The sequence below is a fragment of the Anas platyrhynchos genome, chromosome 2 (assembly GCF_047663525.1).
Source record: "Anas platyrhynchos isolate ZD024472 breed Pekin duck chromosome 2, IASCAAS_PekinDuck_T2T, whole genome shotgun sequence".
NCBI lineage: Eukaryota > Metazoa > Chordata > Aves > Anseriformes > Anatidae > Anas > Anas platyrhynchos.
The window spans coordinates 9551574-9575666 of record NC_092588.1 but is presented as its reverse complement, the minus strand read 5'-3'; the positions used below and the strand labels follow the sequence as shown (position 1 = coordinate 9575666).

Sequence of the window (24093 nt, the reverse complement as noted above, 5' to 3'; positions counted from 1 at the left end):
ATGCCTTAACACGTGACAGGACAACTATGACATGATTATTTAATAGCTATTTTCTATAGCAAGGCTGAGGTGAAACTTACTTTTTTCTCTAAAGGCAATGAACTCAGGATAATGGTTACCATTTCAGATACAAGTAGAATTGTTGGTTACATAAAGATTTTAATATCCGTACAATCCTAGGAAAGTTGGTTGTTTTTTTTTTTTCTTTTTTTAATCAAAAAAGTTTTGTCCCTTCTCAACTAGATTCAAGTGTGACACTGACAAAAAGACTAGGGAGAAGACTAGGCTGAATATGAGCCAGCAGTGTGCTCAGGTGGCCAAGAAGGCCAACGGCATCCTGGCTTGTATCAGAAACAGTGTGACCAGCAGGGCTAGGGAGGTGATCGTCCCCCTGTACTCAGCTCTGATGAGGCCGCACCTCGAGTACTGTGTTCAGTTTTGGGCCCCTCGCTACAAGAAGGACATCGAGGTGCTTGAGCGGGTCCAGAGAAGGGCAACGAAGCTGGTGAGGGGCCTGGAGAACAAGTCCTACGAGGAGCGGCTGAAGGAGCTGGGCTTGTTCAGCCTGGAGAAGAGGAGGCTCAGGGGCGACCTTATCGCTCTCTACAGATACCTTAAAGGAGGCTGTAGCGAGGTGGGGGTTGGCCTGTTCTCCCACCTGCCTGGTGACAGGACGAGGGGGAATGGGCTAAAGTTGCGCCAGGGGAGTTTTAGGTTAGATGTTAGGAAGAACTTTACTGAAAGGGTTGTTAGACACTGGAACAGGCTGCCCAGGGAGGTGGTGGAGTCACCATCCCTGGAAGTCTTCAAAAGACGTTTAGATGTAGAGCTTAGGGATATGGTTTAGTGGGGACTGTTAGTGTTAGGTTAGAGGTTGGACTCGATGATCTTGAGGTCTCTTCCAACCTAGAAATTCTGTGATTCTGTGAAGTACCAGGTCTAAGTAAGAAAATTTTATTCCTCTTCATAGCACAGCACATGGCTTGCCTTCTCTTCAGCAGGGACCTCTGCTAAGCATCCTTGACAGAAAAAAATAAAAGTTAATAAAAGGAGAATCTTTCCCGATGCAGAAGTGTGCCCACAAGAAGCCTAGCAGTCACGCTGGTATTTTCCATCAGTAGCCATGGAAAGTTACATCAGCTACACAGCAAACGAAGCTGAGTGTGTTCTTGCTTGCCTACAGTTTTAAAGTGTCCCTTCCTCCTTTCCAGGATGCTGACAGCTTGTTTCAGGTATAATCACAGCAGAGACGTGTCAAGTGCATTAAATGTTTACTGACTGATGCAAAATAAATCTTCCAGGTTTCTTTACAGCAATTATTTCTTGTTTTCCCCTTACTAAAAAACTTGATTTTCTTCACCAAAGCTTAACTTTGCTCCTGCAAAACACTAGCCAACAACCAGGCACCATTATTTACTGTGCTAAGAGAACTCAGATTTTACACACTGTTCAGAACATCTAGCTCTACAGAAGTTTACACCAGTATACACAGAGAGGGAAGCCGATCTCCCCACCACTGGAATGGAAAGAGCCGAACCGGCAGCCTGATCTGGGACATCATTCCTGATGGCTGTGCAAGCCACAGGTAGTGACGGTGCAAGTTCTTCAGCAAGATCCACTGGGACCTGTATGGAATGAACAGCGTTCTTCCCCCAGGCCTCCTCAAGCCCTGTGCAGTATTTCTGGGGATAAGGAATCAACGCAGTGCAGAGAGCAGGAACCCTGCCCCACGCTAGGTTTAAATCAGCGTACTAGACTCTAGCGGTAACTGGTAATGAAACAGCAGAGTTTTCACTATATAAAATTTATAAATTTATTTTTTGTAAAAATCCAAAGAGCACGAAGACATCTCACTCAAAATACTGGTAAATCAAACCACACTTAGAAAAATGAAAGCTGATTTTATTATCTTATCCACAGCCAATCATTTGACATGAACATGCATACGTAATTTTGCTACGCACACACCACAGTTTAACGTTAGTTATTAAAGGTTAAACATACAACATACATCCTTACAAAAATGAGTCAAAATGCAAACGTAACTTTTAAACAAAACAGTTTTTACTCATTTAAAAAAACTTTTGTGTTGGGTACCATTTTGTACAAACACAGTTAATTTAAACAAATCTGCTTTTAGTTTCCTCATGGTTGCACATGAAAATAAGCTGCAATAGAAAATGAAGTCATCAAGGGATTTTTAAATAGCAGAAGTAGGCAGTCTTGCCATGCAGAAGAAGCAATATTAAATATTAGTTTTTCAAAAAAAGAAAAAACCACAAGTTTAAAAATATTTAGTTCAAGTCACAAATCTTTCCCCAGTACAGAGAAATCCAAATGCAACGCATAATTAGCTGCCACTTAGGATGGCTATTCTGAAAAGTAGAAATACTTTCCAGAATTGATAATTTCATTGATTTGGCACAGAAAAGAAGTCTGAGCTTACTTAAGAACAAGAAAGTGATAAAAAAAAAAAAAAAAGGGTAAACAGGAAGAGAGAAGAAAAAAAAAAAAAGCAAGAATGAACGAGATAGTAGTTGCAATCACTAAAAAAAAATCTGTGCATCTCAGTCATTGCAGAATACTGTCTGTCTACAGCAGGTGCGAATTCCAGGTATTTGTTATTGCAACATGGATTTAATTTGCTTGGAGGTAGTCTCATCATTCAAATGCTTTGTTGTGTACCTAAACACAGAAATAAAAGCCAAGTTTAGAAGAGTTTAGATGCTATTATGGTACAGATAGGTTGAGCCATAATTGAAGAAATTGTGTTTGTTAGGTCACAGCAAGCCCCTTGACCACTGATCACCCACTCCATGGTTACCCCAAGCACACAGATTGAACATTCAGAAAATTGTTATCGAAACTATACCCCAAGAGCCTTGCAACAAGAGGAATTAAAGAAAAACCCTCAGCTAGATGTTGGCTCACATGGTCGTATACCAGTTTGTAGCAGTAAACTCATATGAGCAGTTGTGGTAGTCAATCATGAACACTAGCACCAGCTCTGAGCCCTCTGTCCACAGCAATATCTTCAAATAAGACACGGTTGCAGAGATTTCAGAGATTTTTCTTCCACATTTTCAATGACTAAACCATTTATAGATTCCTTAATGACAATGGATTTAACCACTTTTTAGCCTAATTTCCTGTTTAGCTAAGAAACTGTGCTCCTAAACCCAAAGGGTATAATATGCATATTATATATGTATATTGTATATATACATATGCATTAAAAATCTCTGCTTTGTCCATGTCCCTGTTTGTTAGGTGACTGTCCTCAACAAGTATCAGACCAGCCTTTCCTCTGGTCCTCATTTTCCTGTTAACATACTTCAAAAAGCCTTTTTTATTGTCCCTCACACTACTGGTCAGATTCAACTCAGGACTCTTGGCCACATAAAATCTCTCCCTACAAGGCAAGCATCATCCATATAGTCCTCCCATGTCACTTGACCTTGCTTCCAGAGACCATACACTTTCATTTTCTGCCTAAGCTCTAGCAGAAGATCCCTGCTGAGCCAGGCAGGCCTTCTGCCCTTCCTGCTTGACTTCTGACATTTTGGTAGTGCCTGCTCCTGCACTTCTAGGAGGTGGTACTTAAAAAAAACAACCAACCAGCATCGATGAATCCCAATGTCTTTTAAAGCAGTTTCCCAGGGGACCTCACTAACTAGTCTGAATTCTGCTCTCCCCCAGTCGAGGGCTTAAGTTTTGGTGGCAGTTTTTTTTTCTATTGCCAAAGATTTTAAATTCGACTACTTCATGGTCACTACGGCCAAGGTGGCCATCTCTCGCCACCACTTCACCCACAAGACCCTCTCCATTTACAAGCAACAGGTCTAGGAGAGCACTTTTCCTAGTCAGCTCTCTTAGTACCTGTACCAAGAAGTTATCATCAAGGCGCTTCAAGAATCTCATGGGCCTGTTAGTCTCCAGCTTTGTGACATTCATAGTTGACATCTAGGAGGTTGAAGTCCCCCATAAGCAAAAGGGCAGCTGATCTAGAAGTCTCTCTCAGTTCCTTAAAGAATAATTCATGGGTGTCATCATCCTGGCCAGGTGGTCTATAGCAGAGTCCCACAAGAAGTCTACCCACAACAAGCTGAACACAATTAAAATACTTCTATGAAATTAATTCTGAACAGCTGATCTCCCTCCAAAACCCTTATCACTTTTAAGACACTTTATTTATCTCTTGAGAAAACAAGAAAGCTTCCAACACTCCTCCAGAATCAAAGACTCAGACTGACTTAATTTCTCATGACATCTTGAACTTGTTTCCACCTTGCATGCACATCACAACTCACCTCTGCATCTCTTCCTGATAATTCCAAATGTGATTTAAAAAACTATATATATATATAATTTAAATATCTTACCCAAATGAGTCAAATGCATGAAATACTAATATCATTAAAATATTTAAAGTATGAATTGAGTTAGTGTGGCGAAATGTCAGCATGACAAAATTCACACTACTAAACACAAAATACACAATGGAGTGAAGATGTGAACTACACTTTCTGTGTACTTTACTAATCAGAAAGGAAGTTTTAATATAGCGCTTTCTCCCTAGAAACCCGTGTTTATACTGATCACAAGAGATTCAGAGATAAGTAACAACACAGGTACGGAAACACTCAAGTCTCAAACCAAACCCATTTTTTTCTTTAATAATCTGAAAAAACTTTCAAAGTGAAACCACCTATGTCACCACATCATTTCACTTCTTACCACATCTTAACGCAAGGAAAAACAAAAACAAATTTAAAGAGAGTTTCACTACTGATAAGAAAAATCAAAACTACCCACTACAAAACTAAGAGAAAGACAAATTAAAGCTTCCACACTTCAAATTAAGTGAATGCATGGATAACCATACCCAGTTTTGGTTAACTATTAGCAATGAAATATGGTAATTTTTCAAGTAAGGACAAGAACAAAGCCTTCACCTGCCCATCATGGTTCAGCATTTCTTGCCAAACCTCTGATGCTGGACACCAACATGAAGAACAGGTTACTGACTAGAGATACAGCGTTGTGACCCAATTTGCAGTTTCAATGGTTCTATACAGAATTACTCATTCTTTCTCTCTCCAATTTATGTGGTGACTTCTTGTCTTGTATATTCTACAGCAGAGACATTGACTCTCCTGCTTTTTTACTGGGAGGGTGACAGAGCACTGGAACAGGTTGCCCGGGGAGGTTGTGAAGTCTCCTTCTGTGGAGATGTTCAAAACCTGCATGCCATCCTGCGCAATGTGCTCTAGGTGATCCTACTCGCGAGAGGGGATGCACTAGATTTTCTGAAGTCCTTTCCAACTTCATCCATTCTGTGATTCTGTGAAATACCTCCCTACAAATACTTTGTGACAGAGGAACAAGTTTTTGCTAGGTACCTAGGAAATATCTGCCTTATATGTCTCAAACTATTAGCAAAACAAAAATTGTATTACTTATACTCTACCAATAATACATAAAACACTTAAGACACTGTCAAATCACACACAGCTGAGGATATAGCCAATACAAACCAATCCAGCCATTTCTTTAGGAAGCTGGCAGAAGTCACAGTGCACCTACTGCAGCTGCTCACTTGCATGTTTGGAAGCTCAGTCAGTAGATCTGATCAGTTAATTTCCAGTATGTATTGTACTTTATACCTGAAGGTAGTAACACTGCTGACCAAAAGGCACTCTGTCACATTTACCTCTACACTCACTCTTATACTGCATGCAGTTGAAGTATGCAGAAAGATATCGTAGAATGAACAAACATGCAACCTAGCTTTTTAAACACTGTTTCTTCATGTGTCCACACTGGAAAAGAAGTCTGAAATAACCACATTCACTTTTTACATGTAACACTGAATGAATACCTCATGGCTGAAGGAAAGACAACAAACAACTTCTGAAAATCCACAGAAAAATATTTCAAATAAAAGAGTACCTGAGAGCATTTAGAAGACCTTCTACACTGTTAGGAGGCTGGTCTTTAAGAACTTTGATGCATCCTTTCATCTAGAAGTTAAAAAAAAAATTAAACATTTTAATATGAATACCTTGTAAGTTTACAAAAGTATTTATATTGTTTGTCAGTAAAAAAAAAAAAAAAACTTATTTAGAAATTGCAGCAGCACAGATACGCTTTCTTGATATTGGAAAAGAATTAAGCTTTCAGTATTACATTTTCCTATAACAGAACAGCTCAGCTAAATTCAAATCTGTTTTATCTTTACACAACACAACTTTGATATCACACTCTGATGTATCAATATTAAGAAAAGCAAAGATTGTTTACAGTTCCTTACAACAGATCCATCAAGAACGCCATTCAGCCAGTGAAATAATGACAAAATCTGTAGCTAATACAATCAGAGAATAGCCTATTTGAAACAACCACTAAACAGCATATGTTAACAGCATGCATTCCACAGACTTTTACTATAAAACAAAAGCAGGAAGTTAGACCTGAAGACTAGTGGACAACGAAGCTAGCATTTTACAAGAGAGTGAGGAACAAACCAGATGCTAATGTTATTTTCAGTCATTCTGATTTGTACCTTTCAACATGACTGTTCAGAGTATTTCAAGATGCTACCTGAACTCCGTTGGATTTTTCATGACTTGACAATAACCAATATGTATCTGAAAGCCTGTTTTGGATTTCTCACTACTTACATTTATGTTTTGCTGACAGTTAACACCATCCTTTTACTATCAATCTGAAAGGTATGTCTGCCCATTTGTCCCTGCCCATGGCAGGGGGTTGGAATTGGATGACCTTTAAGGTCCCTTCCAACCCAAACCACTCTGTGATTCTGTGATCTGTTACTAAAACCTGGAGGGAAGAAAGGAAGCCTACAGCAGCTTAAATATCCAAAAGATTATTCAGTAACAATAAACTTACATCAATTTTTGAAGTTTTGGCAAAAGCACCCACCGGATGCACATGGTCATAGAGTATGATGACACCCACCATTACCCTCAGACAGAATGATACTGTTTCCTCGTTTGTAAACCTGCTTCTATATTCACTGCAATTGAAAAATACAGAGCATTATCTATCAAACAAGACAAGAGATAGCTACTAGTAATGACCTAAAAAAGATTAAAGAGAAATCCTGCCGTATATCCTCAGAGAAAAATACAGTTTTGAGAATTCTCCTTTTTCCTTTCAACAATATGACTATAAAAGTCAGATTACTGCTTAGAAAGTGTTAACTGGAAGTTGAAGATTCTCAAACTTAAAATAGTGCCTTGCTGCTACAATATTCCACACTTCCCCCCACCCCCCCAGGAAAAAAAAAAAAAAAGATTAAAACAGAACACACTGACTTTGCTTTGAGTGCATCCTATCCATTTCCCCTCCACCCCCTAATATACAAGCAACACAAAATTCTGACTCAGAAAAGGAGGGTGGGGGAATGCAAGCCTAATGAACAATGCTTAACCACTTTCTTGAACGGGTCAGATCATTCTTAGGCATGGTACTAATATAAGTGTTTGAAGCTTCTAATAGGCTTCAAAACAAAATTTATTGTGATATTTGGTCTGAATAAAGTAAGACATCATACCTCCTCTGAGTAGTTTTATCAATGGGAAACTAGATCCCAGAAGAAACACAAAGCATAGTTTGACTTTCCGTTCATACTCCCAGAGCCTCTCCAATTTATAGCAGACAATAGACTGACTTCATGCTTAAACCTGTCTCATGAATTCCCCAGAAAGGGACAGTAATTTTGTTAGTCACTACTCAGTCCAACTTCCAAGAAGGTACCATCCAAAGCACTGCCCATAACCTCTCTTCCAGAAGGCCCCAGGCAATCATGCTCAAATTTTCCTGAATTATATATGAGAGAGCCTTTTATAAAAAATAACAAGAGGTTGTCTAGCTTTCAAAGCCAATCTATTTTAAAATATTAATATGTTCTGAAAAGTAGACATGATTCACATGGCCAGCAAAATGAAACAAGTTAGTTGTAACCCTTGACATGAAACTAAGTTGGTAAAAAGAAAACAATTCTTAATTACCCAAATTATGTTTTTTTTCTTATGCATTATGTCTTAAAAAAAATGGATGTAATTCATACACAATACAAGCACTTATTGTACTCACGGGGTTTCCAGCATGACCCTGCACACACTGGCCATGGTGCTTAAACAATCCGTAGTATTCTCTATTGGTAAATTTTTATTCTGCAGAGAAAGATAAACAGTTTCCAATTTAATTACTGTGAAAGATTATACTACAAAACCTAAATCAAATTAGTAATCTGCTGGCACAGAAACACAGAGCAATTAAAAACATGAATACAGCTAAGGTAAGTTAGGTACTGTTGCATTTTTGTTTTTAAACATTACTTTAAAAATTAGCAACCCATAGAGCATAGTCTACACTACTGGAGCCTATTATATAGGTTTTGCATGCTTGTAGAACTATCACACACCATTGACTTTTGGTGAGTTTAAACAAAAATCTAAGAAGTATTACAGAAAAAGTAATACAGAAATTTCTGTAGTAATTTCTGTGCATGTGCTGGAACAGTAAGACTTAAAATTGTTTCAGATTTCAGTCAAAGAAATGTAAAATGAGATGGAATTTTTCAAGGCATTTCAAGTGTAAAGTTGAATGAACAAGTTATTAAATGATGTGTATTCTTCCCATTTAGGACAAAATTCATTGTATAATTATCAGAAGCCAATCACGATACTTGTAGTGGCAAGAGTCTATCATTGATATTTAGATAAGAAGAAACAAGGATGGATTATAATCTTGGAATACTTGTTCAGTTCTGTCTCCTCTCTCCTTCCCCAGTAACGTAAGCATACTTAACATTATATAGTCAAGCACAAAGGTGTTTTGGGAAGGAGAAAAGGAAGCAATATTGCAATCCCCTTCCCTATTTCAAGGGCACACAAAAAAATCAAGCTGCTTCCCTCAAAATTTTAGTTTCTGATCCAAGCCACCACCAAAGCATAGGCGACACACTTACCTCCCTCACCTTCCTCCTGGAGAAAAGCTTTCACTAGAAGTGTTTCTTTTTTTTTTTTTTTTTTTTTTTTAAATACAAACCTTCACAGGGACCCTAATTCCTACAGCATCTGAGAAAGACGCTTCATGTTTCTTGAGGACCCAAAAAGCAAGTTTCGTTTCTGGATGACAGATTAAGCCTGGTAAAAGTTTTGTGTTTCTAAAACAATGTCTGTCCCTGCATGGTTTTGAGGTACACTATCCAACCCATAAGTTTATATTCTTACCTCGGACACAAATTTTGTTGTAGCATCACTTAAGGTTTTCAACATTGGTGTTGCTTCAGCGTAAAATAAAGACATTCTGTTTGCCAACTCATTATTTACTTCATTTTCTCCTTCTGCCTATAAAACAGAAGGAGAGAAGAGTTCAGTTGTTCTTTATGTGGAAAAAAATAGGTGATAGTATAAAGGTAAATCTCTTCTCATCTAAGGGTTACCTACTGGGACATTGTTAATCCTCATACGGCTCAGAGTTCTTCTATAGTAGCTGAAGTCGTTCTGTATAGCAGGGTTTGTCATCTACATAGATATGGAAGAAAAAAAAGTTGTTCCAAACATCTCAAGAAAGATATAAAGATAAGTTTTCATAAAACTTAATACTGAGATCAAGAAACATTCAGCCTTCTGAAGTAAAGTCCTGTGATGTTGCAAACAGAGATTCTCACAACAAGACCTAATGAGAACATGAAAAGCAGTTGGTCTTCTAATAGGAGTTTGAGATTAGTAGGTTGAAAAAGTTCTGGAAATGTGACTTGAATTAGACCAGTACATTAATATCATCTCAGCTTAGTTCCTTGCACATTAGTAACAAAATACCTGAACAATTGGATGTGCATATAGAAGAAGCAGCGGCAGCATTATCGCAAGAGATCTGCCAAATTCAGCTTAAGAAACATGATTAATATGTACCAAAATATAACAAGTGCCTAAAGCTAATATATTTCTTCTGTGTTCCAGTTTAATCTAACCATAGGTTGTGTGAACTAGCCGTATATAGCAGGTATTTGAGCATCTAATACACAATCTATTCTAGAACAGAACACAAGACAAACTCCTTCAGTAAGCAGACTATGTTCTTCTTCTGAACATTTGCACTTACAAAATCCTGTCAAGTTCTTACCTTAAGCTCATCAAACCGGAGTGTGAAGTGAAGAATTTCTGCAAACTGCTTAGCAAGAGCCTGCTCTCGCTCCAGGTGTTGTGTTGGTGAATATGGAGTGCTTGTCAGGGCTCCCAACAGACCTCGCAATCCCGCCTCTTAAATCAGAGAAGAATGTTTTGCAATATACATCTGCACCTGCACCTTGTATCTGTATTCACTGAAATCTGCACACTACACTTAAAATACCCATCTGCCAAGACACATGGCAATTAATAATAAGCAGGGTTGATGAATTGTTTTTATGTGCCACTGTTACCATATTTACTTATAAACTGCTATAAAGACTAGGTTTAATCAGTACTATGACAGCAGTTAAAACTTTAAAAGTAAGTTTTGTCCAAGCCTTATCTGCAACATGCAAAATATATTTCAGCAGTCTGTTAGCAGACTGTAGACTCTACAAGAAGATAACATGAAATTCAAGGTACATACCTACCAGCAGAAGCTATTATTTTGTTTGTTTTTAAGATAAACTCAAACTCATTGTCTTAGTCTACCAGCTGGTTAGTGCTCCTCAGAGTTAATAAAGGGGTAGGGAAAGAAGATGGCAACAATACTCCCATTTTCTCCTCTCAGGTATCCACTAAAATATGTTTGCTTTCACACGCAAAAGGTGGTACACATATATAATAAAATCCAATCCAGTGCATGGAAGGAATCTATACAGTAAGAGCTTTTATCTAGTAACAAGTGGTTGACCTAGATATGATCCATGTCTCTATATGTCAAGTGTACCAAATGAAGACAAAAAGCAAGTTCAGCTTACCTAGTCTTTGAGAAAATTCATAGAATTTTTTTAGTTTGCCTACTAGTGGAACAACTGCACCCCATGCCTTCTCTTGCAGCTTCTCATCGTTGGGATGCTGTATTGCCTTAAATTAGAAAGAAAAAGTATGCTTAAATTAAAGATATCTGAGACTTTATTGAAAATTCTCTGTAAGGTGATTGTTTGAAGAACTATTTATTTAGAATTCTACCGAGAAGTTCTTGGTAAAGAGACAAGTGCATGCACTAACCCAAGACTGTTCCAAAAGGATCTAAATATTTCTGTTGAAAATAAGTATCCAGGACACCAGGAAAAAACACCAAAAAATCATAATGAAATTGTTAAAAATAAAGCTACTCAGAGTATGAAAACTTACATATATCTAGTTAATTAAAATCAATAACTTCATTGGGGTATCTGCAAACTAAACAGTTTAGTGATCAAAGCCTCTTTGTACTGTTAATATCTATCACCAGTTTCCAAAATTGTGAAAAATCACAACATATTCACTGTGAAATTCAGGCTAAGTATTACAGTAGCAACATTCAGGTACAATCAGCAACTTAAAGACATGGAGTATGCCAGAGCTTTAAAGCATAAATGCATAGACCTTATCTTTAAGGCTTTTGGCTTAGAAGCTTACTGTAAATTCTACCTCCCCACATTTAAGACAGAAACTAGCAGTTTGAAAATTACTAAGAAAACAAATAGAAGTGCTCATAACTCTCCTGTTCAATCTTTACAGTCAAGTCTGTGATTCCAAAAGTCACGTTTTCAGTCAACTCTGGGCTACATGTTTCAACACACTCCTCTCTGGGCCCTAAAAGCTTCCTCCAGGCCTTGTCTACCTCCTCTCAGGTAGATGTCTCTCTCTCCTTTCCACAAGGGAGCTGCAGGCTTTGGTGTCAGATCCTACAGCCTCTCCTTGAACACGCTCCTTTCTTGAAGGATAAATGAACCAACTCCCCCTTCTGCGGGTTTTGTGTGGCACAATTACCCTTCCTAAACCTAACTTACGACTTTAGAGAGGGAATAAAAACATCATGTTACTTATGAAAGATGAATAGCTATAAGTTATCAAATTTATGTCAAATTAGCAGGCTTTTGTCTGCTAGGATTTCTTTGAGTACGATATAGCAAGTACCTCCTCATTTTAGGAGCATTTATTCCACTGTCTACTGAAGATAAAAGAAAAACAGTGACATGGTGTACAGAAACTTTGTTCCCATTCCAAACACCTACTGTAGTAAATAAAAGCCAGTTAAAAGGGATTGGAAAGGTCTCGTGTGCTAGGATTCCCACACAGACTTCTTCAATTAGCACACAAAAAGATGTTGACATTATTGAATATTGTCTTGTAGTCATACCATAATCTTCTCAAATCAGACACTAACTCAAGAAGAGCTTATGTGGTAATATAAAAAAATAACAGCAACAATTCCACAAAACATGTGAAGAGAATCTTTCACTATTACACAAGTGCATTAATATTACTGAAAAAAAGTGACATCCATTTTGCTGTTAAAAAAGGAACATTCCAGAGAGGGAATTCAAGACAGCAATTTTAAGAGACAACATGCTCTGCCAAGACAGCTCCTGCAAGCAAAGTTACATCCAGTGGTACTGTTAGGATCAATGAACAATCACAGGCTGTGCACAATCGTAACGCTCTGGCTCACCTCTCGTATTTCATGGCCAGCTCCTCTATATGACTGCAAGTCTTCCAGTATTCCTTCTGCATCCTTTAACACTACATTCACCTGATTATAAATTTCCTTTTCAGATTCTGTAGGTTGGGCATCTAAACAGTAGAACATATTACATACATATATATGTAACAACATCATGGAATTCAAAAGGTAAACCATCAGCTACGGGACAATTTCTTCATGTATCAACTCATTAAGTATTTTTGTTCTCTGAAGAGCTATAACAATGTATGAGGAACTCCAAGAGCAATTGCATTTACTGTAGTGGTCTTTTACATTAATTTAGCATCCCCAAAATCTACCTGGAATCTATTCTGACTTATTTACAATTAGGTTAGGAAAAGAAATCCTGGCAGGTTGCCTTTATATCAAGGTAACCAATCCTCACGTTGGGCAAACCCTCACCTGCACTACAAACTCAGTGGATAGGACTTGGTTAAGTACTCAAAAGACACGTTCACTGCACATATACTAACCTTAGCAGGAGGCATTCAATTTCTACTGTTATCTGGAAACACTGCATCAGGTTATTTTCCTGCCTCCTCTGTGACGGGTTGGAAAGCAGCTGTATCTTTTACTTTTTAATCGATTTAATTCACAAAACATTCTCTATTGCACTAATTGCAAAACTAGACTTGAGAACAAAAAGATCTAATGTAAACGTGTTCCTTTTTTTTTTTATTAAAAAAATCCTTTTCATTTAAGGATATATGTTGTCTCTTTTTTTTTTTTTCAATAACGAACTAAAAACTTTCCAAAAGCATATTTGATCATTTCAGAAAGTTACACATGTTTAAAGAAACGTCATTCAATAGGAAGTAAGTTTTGAGAAAACCAAGGCTCTAACATTTTAACAAAATCTCTTGGTACAAATCTCTGAGACCTGGCTTACCTGACACAAGATCAATTTTTCTTTTAAATTTCTGATGGAAGCTATAAGGTTAGTTCCTCTTAAACTGATATAAAAAAAATTACTGTTAGTGTCACTCATTACAAAAGAGATTCTCATCTGTTTAAATAGGAAAAATATGATACTAAATAAATAAATATTAGGGTACTTTAATTCAGGATATCCAATGTTGGAAGTCAGGGAATTAACAATAAATCCTTTTTTTTTTTTTTTTTTTTACAGGGATAAACAAAAGCTATCTACGGACAATATATCCTCATAATCTTGTGCTGTTTAAAGAGACTGGAAAATATCTTTTTTCAATGGAAGTGCTTTTTCCATGACCCACATGCACAACTCCCACTAATGATGATGGAAGTTAGGGACATTTAAATGGAAAAATCACAATATTGCAGTGTTACACACTAGAAAAAGACATTATAAAGCAGAGTTTGCATTGGGAGAAAACAAAAGTTTCACATGCATTGCTTGTCTGGATTTTGCTGTAATTTGTGCATAATACTTATTTTTATGGTTCATTGCAGAGAAAATTAAAGGAGGCATTATTAGTAAATATGCTTATACAGACTCTGCAACAATTTTCCTGTGCTATTTTGATAACCACCAAGAATTATCGTGGATGAAATAGAACAGGTCACTCCTTTAAAGAAATAAAATGTCTAAGAGCACCACATCGATTAGGCATCGAGTAAAAGTGGCCAATGCGTTTCAGATCATCACAAAGGTCATTTGTAATTTTGAAAGCTGCTGAAGACTGCTGTAAGAAATGAAGACAAAAAAAAATGAGGGAAAAAGAGCAGACAGGTAAGCACCAGTTGACTGGCAGCGGTTCATGCGCAGACATGAAATGCTATAGTGAAATACAGACTAAGACGTGAAGCTCCGTAGCGTTCCAGATTGTGCTGTTAAATAATGCAATCAAGACTTGCCACTTGGATTGTCTCACGCTGAGCACCCCTCCTGCCTGTTTAATTTTTCATCGTACTATTTCTTCACCCTCTCTTCTAAGGACAGTTTGTTTTCCAACACTGGGGTCGGGGGGTCTGCCCAGCAGAAGGGCCTACGAGAGCAACTCCTCATTTCAAAACCCCCAGACAAGCAGCACAGATGTGGTACTGTGACCTTCCACGTTCAGAAACGATTTGGATCTGGGAGATGATTTTCACGTGGTCATGAAAATCTTCATCTCCACGCCAGTTGTGGAGATGAAGATTTACATACAGTAAATACATACAGTCCACCAGCTGTATTTTAGTTGCCTAAAATGTTCCTGGAAAGCATAAGCCATTGTTTTAGGTTAATTTGTCGTGGTGGTGGGGGTTGTTGTTGTTATTACAGCAAACTTCTAAATATACCCATTTTAAAGTCCAGTAGGCACTGGATTATTTCTTTTGGTATGTATTTTATTTTGGTGCACCTTCGACAGACAAAACCTACAGCTTGCTTTGTCCCAGCTAAGTTCCTCACCCATCTGCAATTCCTCCTTGCCTAGACGTGCAATGAAGCGTTACATTTTTATAGAGAAAACATCTCAAATTTAAAAAGTAAACCTAAAGGGATTGTGAAGTGAATGTAAAATAATTTAGAATGGATTAAGATGGGTTAAAGTGAGACAATGTAGAAAAACTTCAAACTGGAGAGCAGGCTGGCTCAGAGCAATTGACGTCTTTGCTCCCTGGCGTGCTGCATCCTGAGAAGCCCAAGGTAGGCAGAGGGAAAGGTGCAGAGGGAAAGGTTTGTCTTACCAAGCACTGCTGGAAGCTCAAATAAACAGAGGTAGCATTCCCAGATACCAGTATGTGTCTGAGAACTTCAGCTCTAGGACTTTCATTTGGACTTGAACTCGTTTCCCTCACCACCTAGGGCACGGAGCAGGAAAGCAAGCTGGAATTCAGTTTGGCAATTGAGGAAGAGCAGCCAGCAATGCCAGGTATCCAAACAGCAGCATGAGGAAAGAAATTTCGGGGATTCCCTCTTTCCCCTTACACAACTAAGGTCCTGTTACAACTTCAGGACAAGGTTTGGCTTTTCCCTAGCAATACTGTCCATGAGAAGAATAAATTGGCAGGTTTGATATAGCTGCCAAGGGAGCCAGCCCCTGCTCATTCATGACAGCTTTCTACTTCTAATCCAGTATTAAAATAAATAAATAAAGACTGAGGTCCTTCAAGCAAAAGGGGAGTTCTTTAAATGATTTTTAGATCTAATCAAACCATTTCTGCACTAAATGCAATATACATTGAGGGTTGAGAATGCTCACATGATAACAAAAACAAAAAAGAGTAGACCTGAAAGAACACAGATGCTGTTATGTGAACAAAAAGCTATGAAAGTATGACAACATATTGCACGCTGGAAACACACATATCTAGTGATTATTTAAAAAACATATCTAGCTATCCTAAAGACTAGTGAAGGGACATAAAATCAGGGTTAAAATTTTATGCCGCACAGCAAATGCTATTTAAACTGGTATTTTTCCCAGGAAAGAAGTCATCTAAAATTGGCTGGGACAAAAGCCACCAGTAGGGGGGAGAAAAATCCCAGACTGCTGAAGATGAAATGATCTATGCATCTCTATCATCATTACTCCAGAGAATGTTATCTTTGTGGCTTTTCTGAAACCCAGCCAAGTTCTTTGGAGGTAATGCAGAACACATTCAGTGCTAGCTTGAGATCACTGTCTGCAAGCAAGAGTACTCTGCGCTTTAGCTACTATTCAAATCAGGAAATTTGGAAAGGATTTGCACTGTGACAGTGGTGACACCAACATAAAAGTTGAGCTCTAAGTTTCCAGTGTTGCAGGTCGCTGGTTTAAATTTATAACATTATCTTCCCGAAGCTGGGCACTTTGCTCTGCTCACGTCCAAGCAGCACTGCAGAGACATTAGGAGAATATTTGAGACGATTATTTGTTCGAAGTAACTGAGGTGGATGACCAAAGAAAATATGAGCTTAACCCATGTTAAGGCAGGGTAAAGCCCATTATATCATTTAATTAAATATTTTTTGCGTGTATTTTAAGTCACAGAAATAACTGGAATCTATCACCCAGCTAAGTATCTGTAAGTCTCATAAACCTGTCTAAAGCATTTCCAAATTCAGCATCTGTATCCCTACAAAGCTTTATGGACATTTGATTTTTGTCTCTATGGTACTGTGTCAAGAAACATTTAACTAGCCAATTCATACCTGGATTGAAAAACAAAATACCTAAACCTGTGTATTATTGGGCCAGGCATAACATAGCATTGGCAAATTTAGTTTTAATACAGAGCTTACTTGCTCATCCCCATAAAAACATAAACTTAAGTATCACGAGATTAAGTGCCAAGTCTTGAAGAAAGATCTTGACTGTGTCAGAGCCAAGTTTCTGTCAAGGCAAGCTATCTGAAACAGAGGAGAAAGAAGCGCAGATACACAGTATAGCAGCAGAAACACACACAGTGCAGAGTCCAAAACGAATAAAGAACAGTCTAACAACTCAGCCATAATACAAGTCATTTCATTTGACTGCGAATGTAAACATTTCATGTCAGCAACCTGCTTACTCTCATGCCAAATCTTGTTCATGCTCAAAACATGCACTTAAAAAAAACAAACCCTGATGGATAAAAAACTGACTTTTAAAGTAAATTAGCAGCAATTATCGTTGTAATTGATTTTTAGAATTATGCCCCTTGCATCCATCTAATTTGAAGTAATTTAGTCCTATATAATGGTTAGTATTTGCAGATGAAGCTGGAGCTGCAAATTTCCCCTGCATCATTTCTCCCTACTTCACTAAATTGCACCTACTCTGAGAATATGTAAGACTTGAACTGTTTTTAACCAACACTTTTATTTGCCAGTTCTTGAACATGACCCTGGATTATCTTCCTTTTATGGCCAATCGGTATGGCTACCATCTTCCCGTAAACAAAATGTTCAGAACAGACAAATGATAAAATCAACAGTACAAGACAAGGGTTTAGAAACGTTACAAGTTCCAACAGCATTAAAGCAAAAACATGTTTCTCCAAGCATTCCCTTTTCCGTTACAACTAATGTAACCAACTGCCACTGTTTCACCAAACAACTGAAAAATAATTTAGAGGAAGGAACAAAGATAATAAATCTCATATTATCCATATCACAATACTTTTTTTTTTTTTGTTATGGTATCCCATTGTATTTTATTACATGGTCAAAATGCATTGAAGATTAGTTTTCTTATTTTACGCTTGCTGATGCGCAGCTGGGGTAAAGCAATAGCGTATCCCAAAGCCAAGTGATTCAACATGCAGAGCAGCAGCCAACGACACTTACCTGCCATTCTTAGGCTATGTTATAGCATGCAACAAGAACTAAAAAGCAGAAATATCAACAGTATGTGAACCTTCCAGAAAGCTTGGCCCTGATCGAAAAAGCAACACGTCTCTTCTTTTCGAAAGCAATTTCATCTCTACGCATTGAGCTTCCTCTTTAAGGAGGGATGAGGTTAATTGTCGAATCCCAGAGCCAAATCACAGAAGGTTCACATACACACCTGTAACGTGGTGTGTGAAGAGCTATGAATAGCTGTTGTGAGCCAGTCAGCACACGCAGCGTTGTTCTGCACCTGCAGGCACACTGGAAGTGCACAAAAAATAATTAGGTTTAATATTTCATCTTCCCTTTAAGATGCACGTATCTCCTTGTAATTTCAGTAGCTCTTCAAATAATTCCAATTCTTTAAAAAAATATTTTACAAGTTCTGATTAAAAACAAACAGCATTTTTGTTTTTAAAATGGGAACCATGTCAGATTCCAGAGGTCAAAATGCAATTTGAAAGGCTTCCCTGAAACAAGGAATTTACATTTCAGAAACTCAGGATATTTTAAAACAGATCATCGCTTTCATCAAAAGCTCGCTGAACAATTATTCATAGCTCGGGCATGCAAAGCTGTTAGGAAGATGGCAAAGTGAAAACATACATTTAGTACATGACAAATGCAGTCTACTGCAGGCAAAGAGTAATAGGTATATAAAATCATCTTCTCACTTTCAAAATCAAGGAAAAAATTTGGCCCCTGCTCAAGGTCTGTGCATGTCAAAACTTTAAGAAGGTTCCCCATGTTAAGGTACCTGCCAAGACAAGAATGAGAGAAAAAAAAATATTCCTTTATAAGAAGGAACAGCCCAAATGTAGTCGAATGAAGCGGTGGGGGAAGACAACCAAAGGCATCCATCAGGCATGAACCCATCCTCCAGGCTCCAGGTGGAGGGAGACCCCACCTCGGGGCCGTACAGCTGGTGGTCCCAGAGATGCAACGCAGCTTCCCTGTCACAAGTGACATGTGTCACCACCATCTTCTGTCTCCCCTTGGAGAAAGGGGCACGACTCCAGCTGAAGGTGACTAATTCTGTCCTGGTACACCCTAGCACCAGTGTCCTGAGCAGGAGTGCCACGGATTGAGGGCCAAGTACCATATTGGCAAGCATTGTCATGGTAGCCATGCTACAGATTTTTACCTGATGGGACAACAGAAGGGAAGAGCTTTCATTTTGGCAGCCCTTATAATTTTGTCAGAAAGCCATTAGAGAAAGCTGAATCAGGATACATCATTTCAGTGTGCAGAAAATGCTATCAGAGGTATGCCCCAGATCTCTGACATGAGGTGCCTAAAACATTTGAGCAGCTCAGACGACTCCACTTTGGACTTCTGGGTGTCAAAATACACATTAACTGCACTGTGAATGAACAAACCAGAATCAAGAATGATTTCGTACTCACTCATATGTAAGATAGGATTACAGAGAACAACTGCTCAGCACAGATTACCATGGCATACTGACAGAATTTTTCATTTTATGATCACTCAATTTGCAGGCAGATGGACGGACATCACTGACCACAGAGACCCAGAATGACTAAGCACACGAAAAGAAAATTTACACAGCAGCATGATGGTGGCTTGGCTACTACTGAAAAATAATAATATATAAAAAAAAAACAAAAACACAAAAACAAACCACATGCAACCCTTTTTCAATTTGCAGATTTGCAACTGAGTCCCCTGGCCTTCATTCCAGCAGGTATAAGCAACCCTACCGTTACCCTTTTAAATGCACCAGCTGTGAAGGGCTGAGAGACTTACTTTCAAAATCCAAGAAAAAATGTGCTGCATTGTGGTCTATGTCCCTGGTTAGCACCTTAATGAGATTACCCATGCCAGCAAACCTAAAAATAAAAATGGCAAAATAATTTAGTTCCAACAACCGACTCCTGTGTTAATGACACGCCTGGGGGCAGCTGGAGCAGGGCTCTCATCCAGCTCTGCATGCTGCAGATTCATCACCTGGTGGTGGGAAGCAGCAAGTGTGCACTGGACAGTGCTTCTCTTCTCCCCTTCTTCTCCTCGATCAGTGGAAAAAATGAAAAGTAATAGCTTTGGCAAAAACGAAGTTCTGATCTACTGGCTCTTTTTGTTGGAGTTTGATAGAATTAAAGAATTGTTACCTATGATGACTGAGCAATTGCTTTGCATAGCTGCTACAACCCACAAAGCAATTATTTCTTACGAAAAGAGTAGCCTCCAAAGGACTGGTGCTGCTACAAGCCTGATTTTGACTCTCTCTCCATAATGCAAAACAAAACTCTCAGCAGTAATCTGTGGCCAATGGACAGCGTTCCCCCCAATAAAATCAGGTAAAAGTTAGTCTTTTCCAAAACCAGGAGATAATCAAGTTTCCACAGCTCTTCTTATGTTTGCTGTCACATCCCAGCTAAAAAGAAATGAAAAGTGGAAGAAAAATTAAAAGTTATTAATCTAGGGCAGACAAATTCACATAAGTTTCAAACTTTACTGTTAGTTTCTGAAATCAATACCTTCAGTAGGGCTACAAAAATAGCATTTCACAAAGAGGCAGCCTTTTCAATGACCTTCCAGTGTCTTAGAGACTTACAGAGGCTAAAAACACTTCAAGAACTACAGCCCTGAAATATCAGTTCAGTGGGGTACTGCTGCAAGACAAGCTAAAGATACTACCTGAATATATATTTCAAATCTTTTAAAAATAAAGTTATCAGTCTAACGTTGGTCTCAACCATCAGATCTAAAATCAAGTGTACAGTTAGTCTAACTCTGCTGATCTACCAGTGTCTGCTTGTTTGTCTTCTGCTTTAAGGTTGATGTACTTGGATGAAAGAAGCAGCATGGCAGTAAGAATTGTGAGTTTATGAGGAATTAAGAAAACTGAAGCAGTGTGAACCCTACACAAACTGTTTGGCAAACTAAGTCTTTACATCCTGCGCTGCCAGATTTATTGAGTTCCAAAAGCAAATGCAACTGGTGTGTGAGAAGGAGCCAGCCAGCACTAAGTTATTTGCTTTTCAGGATCCACAAGATTCAACAATATCTCATACAATCATCAACAGCTGGGGAATCCGCAGTGAATTAATCCCAGGCTTTTTTTACACTTACTCAGGGCCAAATCAGTAACATTAGTCTAACAATTTCTGCAGAACAAACAAATGGGTAAAAATCCAGATTTTTAGAAAAGTTTCTTTGACCACAGTGGATTCTGCTCATAAGATCCAGTCATTATGTGTGTGCTTGTTTTTTCTGCATGTTCAGCTTCTCCCTTGAATCACCTGAAAACACAAGTCCTGCTTCCTCAGCATGTGAACTGAAATCAGAAGTCCAATCAGACCTCCTAGCCATTATGTGTGGAAGATTTAGATTAGGATGTCCAGATTCAACTCTCATTTTCAAAAAAAAAAAAATAAAAATCCATCTAAACAAATGTTTCTCCAAATAGACAGCTTTCCTACAGCTTTCTGTTCCATAGCTTACTGAGCAGCTCACACATGTGCCAACAATACTGTGTAAAGAAGCAACAGCAGAAAGCAGGTTATTACTCTTCATCTCACAGGAGTATTCTGCAACACAGGATTGAAAGAATTACTTGGTCCCCTCCCTCAACGAGGACATTCACAGCCTAGAAAACGCTGAAATGGAGACATTCTGAAACGCTCTCAATGACAGCAATCAAAGGCAGAAGTACAAGCTGCCTGATGACAACCAACTCTGCAGGTTCAGCTTTAAGAGCCAAACTTCAATCACAAAACGGTGCCGTAAGTGTTGCAATTCCAGTTCACAGAAGAGTAGCTAACACACAAAAGTGAATGGTGTTAAGAGATTAAAGAGAACTTTATGCCTAAAATTACCAGTTACTGACATGCTTCAGCTCTTCAGCTGCACTATCTCCTCCTCCACAAAAATATTTTCAATGCCTCATTTGAATTCTCCCACGTAAGTTTGATATCAAGTGGCCTCCTAACAGCTTACAGGGTCATGCACGTGGTGTAAATATTGTATAACGTCACTTCTGAAGGTCAGATTAGGGGCAAGCTTGTAGAGCCGAAATACTTCGAAGGTGAGGTTGCAGCAGAGCATGTAGCCACGGCAGAACAGATCGTTTCATTGATTCCCTACCACTTCCTAAAATGGGGGGTAAATAGGGGGCTGAGGACTCAGATTTGCAATACGAACAGCTTCATTCTGACCTTTATCTCCCAAAAAAGTTAGAGCCATGGAATATCCCGAGTTGGAAGGGACCCACAAGGATCACTGAGTCCAACTCCTGGCTCCACACAAGTCTACCCCCCAGAAATAAGTTAGTTTATACTCACACACAGTTTCTTTTCTGGGAGTGAGATTAACCAACAGCAAAGCCCAACATAAGGTTGGACACTACCCTGGAACACTAGGCACAAAAGAGACTTCAGCAGAAAATGCAACTGACCTACTGACAGCAGGTCGGTGAACAACCTCTCCCAGAAAAGGAGAGGAACTGAAGGCGAGAATGAATTAGTTCAACCATGGCAGCAACAAGACAACAGGTGATGTAGGAATGCATTCAAATTTACACAAACACAGAGCTGCAGGTACACTTCTTTGTAATAAAGCTCTCAACAGACCCCTTCTCCCTTGTGCGTTGAGCACACTGAAACAATCTAGATACACTTTAGCCATATCACAGTTCCATGCAAAAGACACCATCACATTTGCTTTCTTCACAGCCAAGTAGCTGCCACATGTTCAGTTTGTATGGAGTGAGTGGAAATCCGGCAGAAGCTGGACAAATGCAGTATCATTTCTGATACTTACCAAGGTGAGTTCTAAATTACTCAAGACTCTCAAGTATTCCTAAACATCACAGGACTTGGTGTGCTTGAAGAACTGCAGAAATGACGATTCCTTTAAGTTGTAATCTAAAAAGCTAGACCTCAAGGAACTGAGAGAAATAAAAAAGCCCAATTTAGACCAAAGTTGAGGTGATATAATGGATTTAACATTTCTTGGGAGGACGATTTCTCTCCCCTTTTTGCACTCCTTGAAGCAAGGAGTGAATGCAAGATTCAAGAGATAGAAACTGACTCTTGCTGTGAGGCTAAGCATTAGTTTCTTGAGCTCTGAAATGGCCTAGAAGTGAGACAGTGGCACACTGTCACAGTGTGGAGCCCCCCAGATTCATGGAAGAAGCTGTGGATCAACATGCAATGGCTCAGGTTAGATGACTCTTCGCTTCTGTACATTATTTTGCTTCAAAAGGTATAGCTGAGCAGCAGAGCTGACCTGTTGCACATACACACGTGGAACCTATAGAGGCAAAATTAAAAGTGACCATTCTGTGAGGCTGTGGTGTCAGCAGCCCACCTGAATCAACCCCAGGGTACAGCAATGCAGCTCAGAGATGCCTCAGGCTCCTGACAGATCCAGATTTAGTAGAGTCTTGTTTTGTTCAGGATTATATCTTATCTTGGTAAATTAATACCACAGTGACACGAACCAATTTAGAATGGATTTACCAAGCACTCTTCCAATTTCCTTGAAAGCCCACGTCTTCAGCTCAAGTAAGTACAACTACTGTTTTTAGAAAGTCAGATATGGTTCCAGTTGCCCGGCCCTGACCTTGTATCTACTCAAGCAGATCTTCCAGTATGAACTGTGGCCTTCTTGAGCACGTTGCCACATCAGTCAGCTCTGATTCAAGAAAGATTTAAGCCTATAGAAAGATCAAAGCCAATGCAAGCACTACTACTGACTGCATTTCCTACCCTGCAGTTTGTCTTCGTCCCAGAGCTGACTCAGAACTGGAGGTGACTTCTGTGGGTGGTGCCCCCTTCTGACCCACCATCACATTCAGCTGCAACTCGAACAAAAGCCAAACTGGGGTTACCCTTATCAAGAGGGATTTTGCACCTTGCAGTCACAAAATCAAAACATTCACAAGCCCAGTCCTAAGTACAGTTTAGCTCACTACCTCTTTGCTCTTCCACAGCTTCAGATCAAGCTCCAACACATTTTATTGGGTATTCTCATTCAGAAAAAAGCATGCTTTTAAACCAAACTTTCCTCTGAGGGGTCTTCATCATTAAGATTTTATTGTACAGTGCCCAAAGGTAACTCATTAGGAAAACAGACAGTGTAAGATGCAGTAAATACACATCTTACACTATTGAAGTTTTCTGTTGCCACGA

General features: G+C 38.8%; 1 protein-coding gene across 1 annotated transcript in view; it reads right to left on the bottom strand.

The window, feature by feature from the left end:
* Positions 1 to 1799: 1799 nt before the first annotated feature.
* The window catches only part of CYRIB (CYFIP related Rac1 interactor B), a 73043-nt gene continuing 50749 nt past the window's right edge, over positions 1800 to 24093 (bottom strand). The window contains 9 exon segments of the mRNA XM_072034311.1: positions 1800 to 2685; positions 5953 to 6023; positions 6913 to 7039; positions 8122 to 8201; positions 9264 to 9380; positions 9480 to 9557; positions 10159 to 10295; positions 10967 to 11072; positions 12646 to 12767. Coding sequence (XP_071890412.1) covers positions 2622 to 2685; positions 5953 to 6023; positions 6913 to 7039; positions 8122 to 8201; positions 9264 to 9380; positions 9480 to 9557; positions 10159 to 10295; positions 10967 to 11072; positions 12646 to 12767 — 902 coding nt within the window. The 3' untranslated portion in view covers positions 1800 to 2621.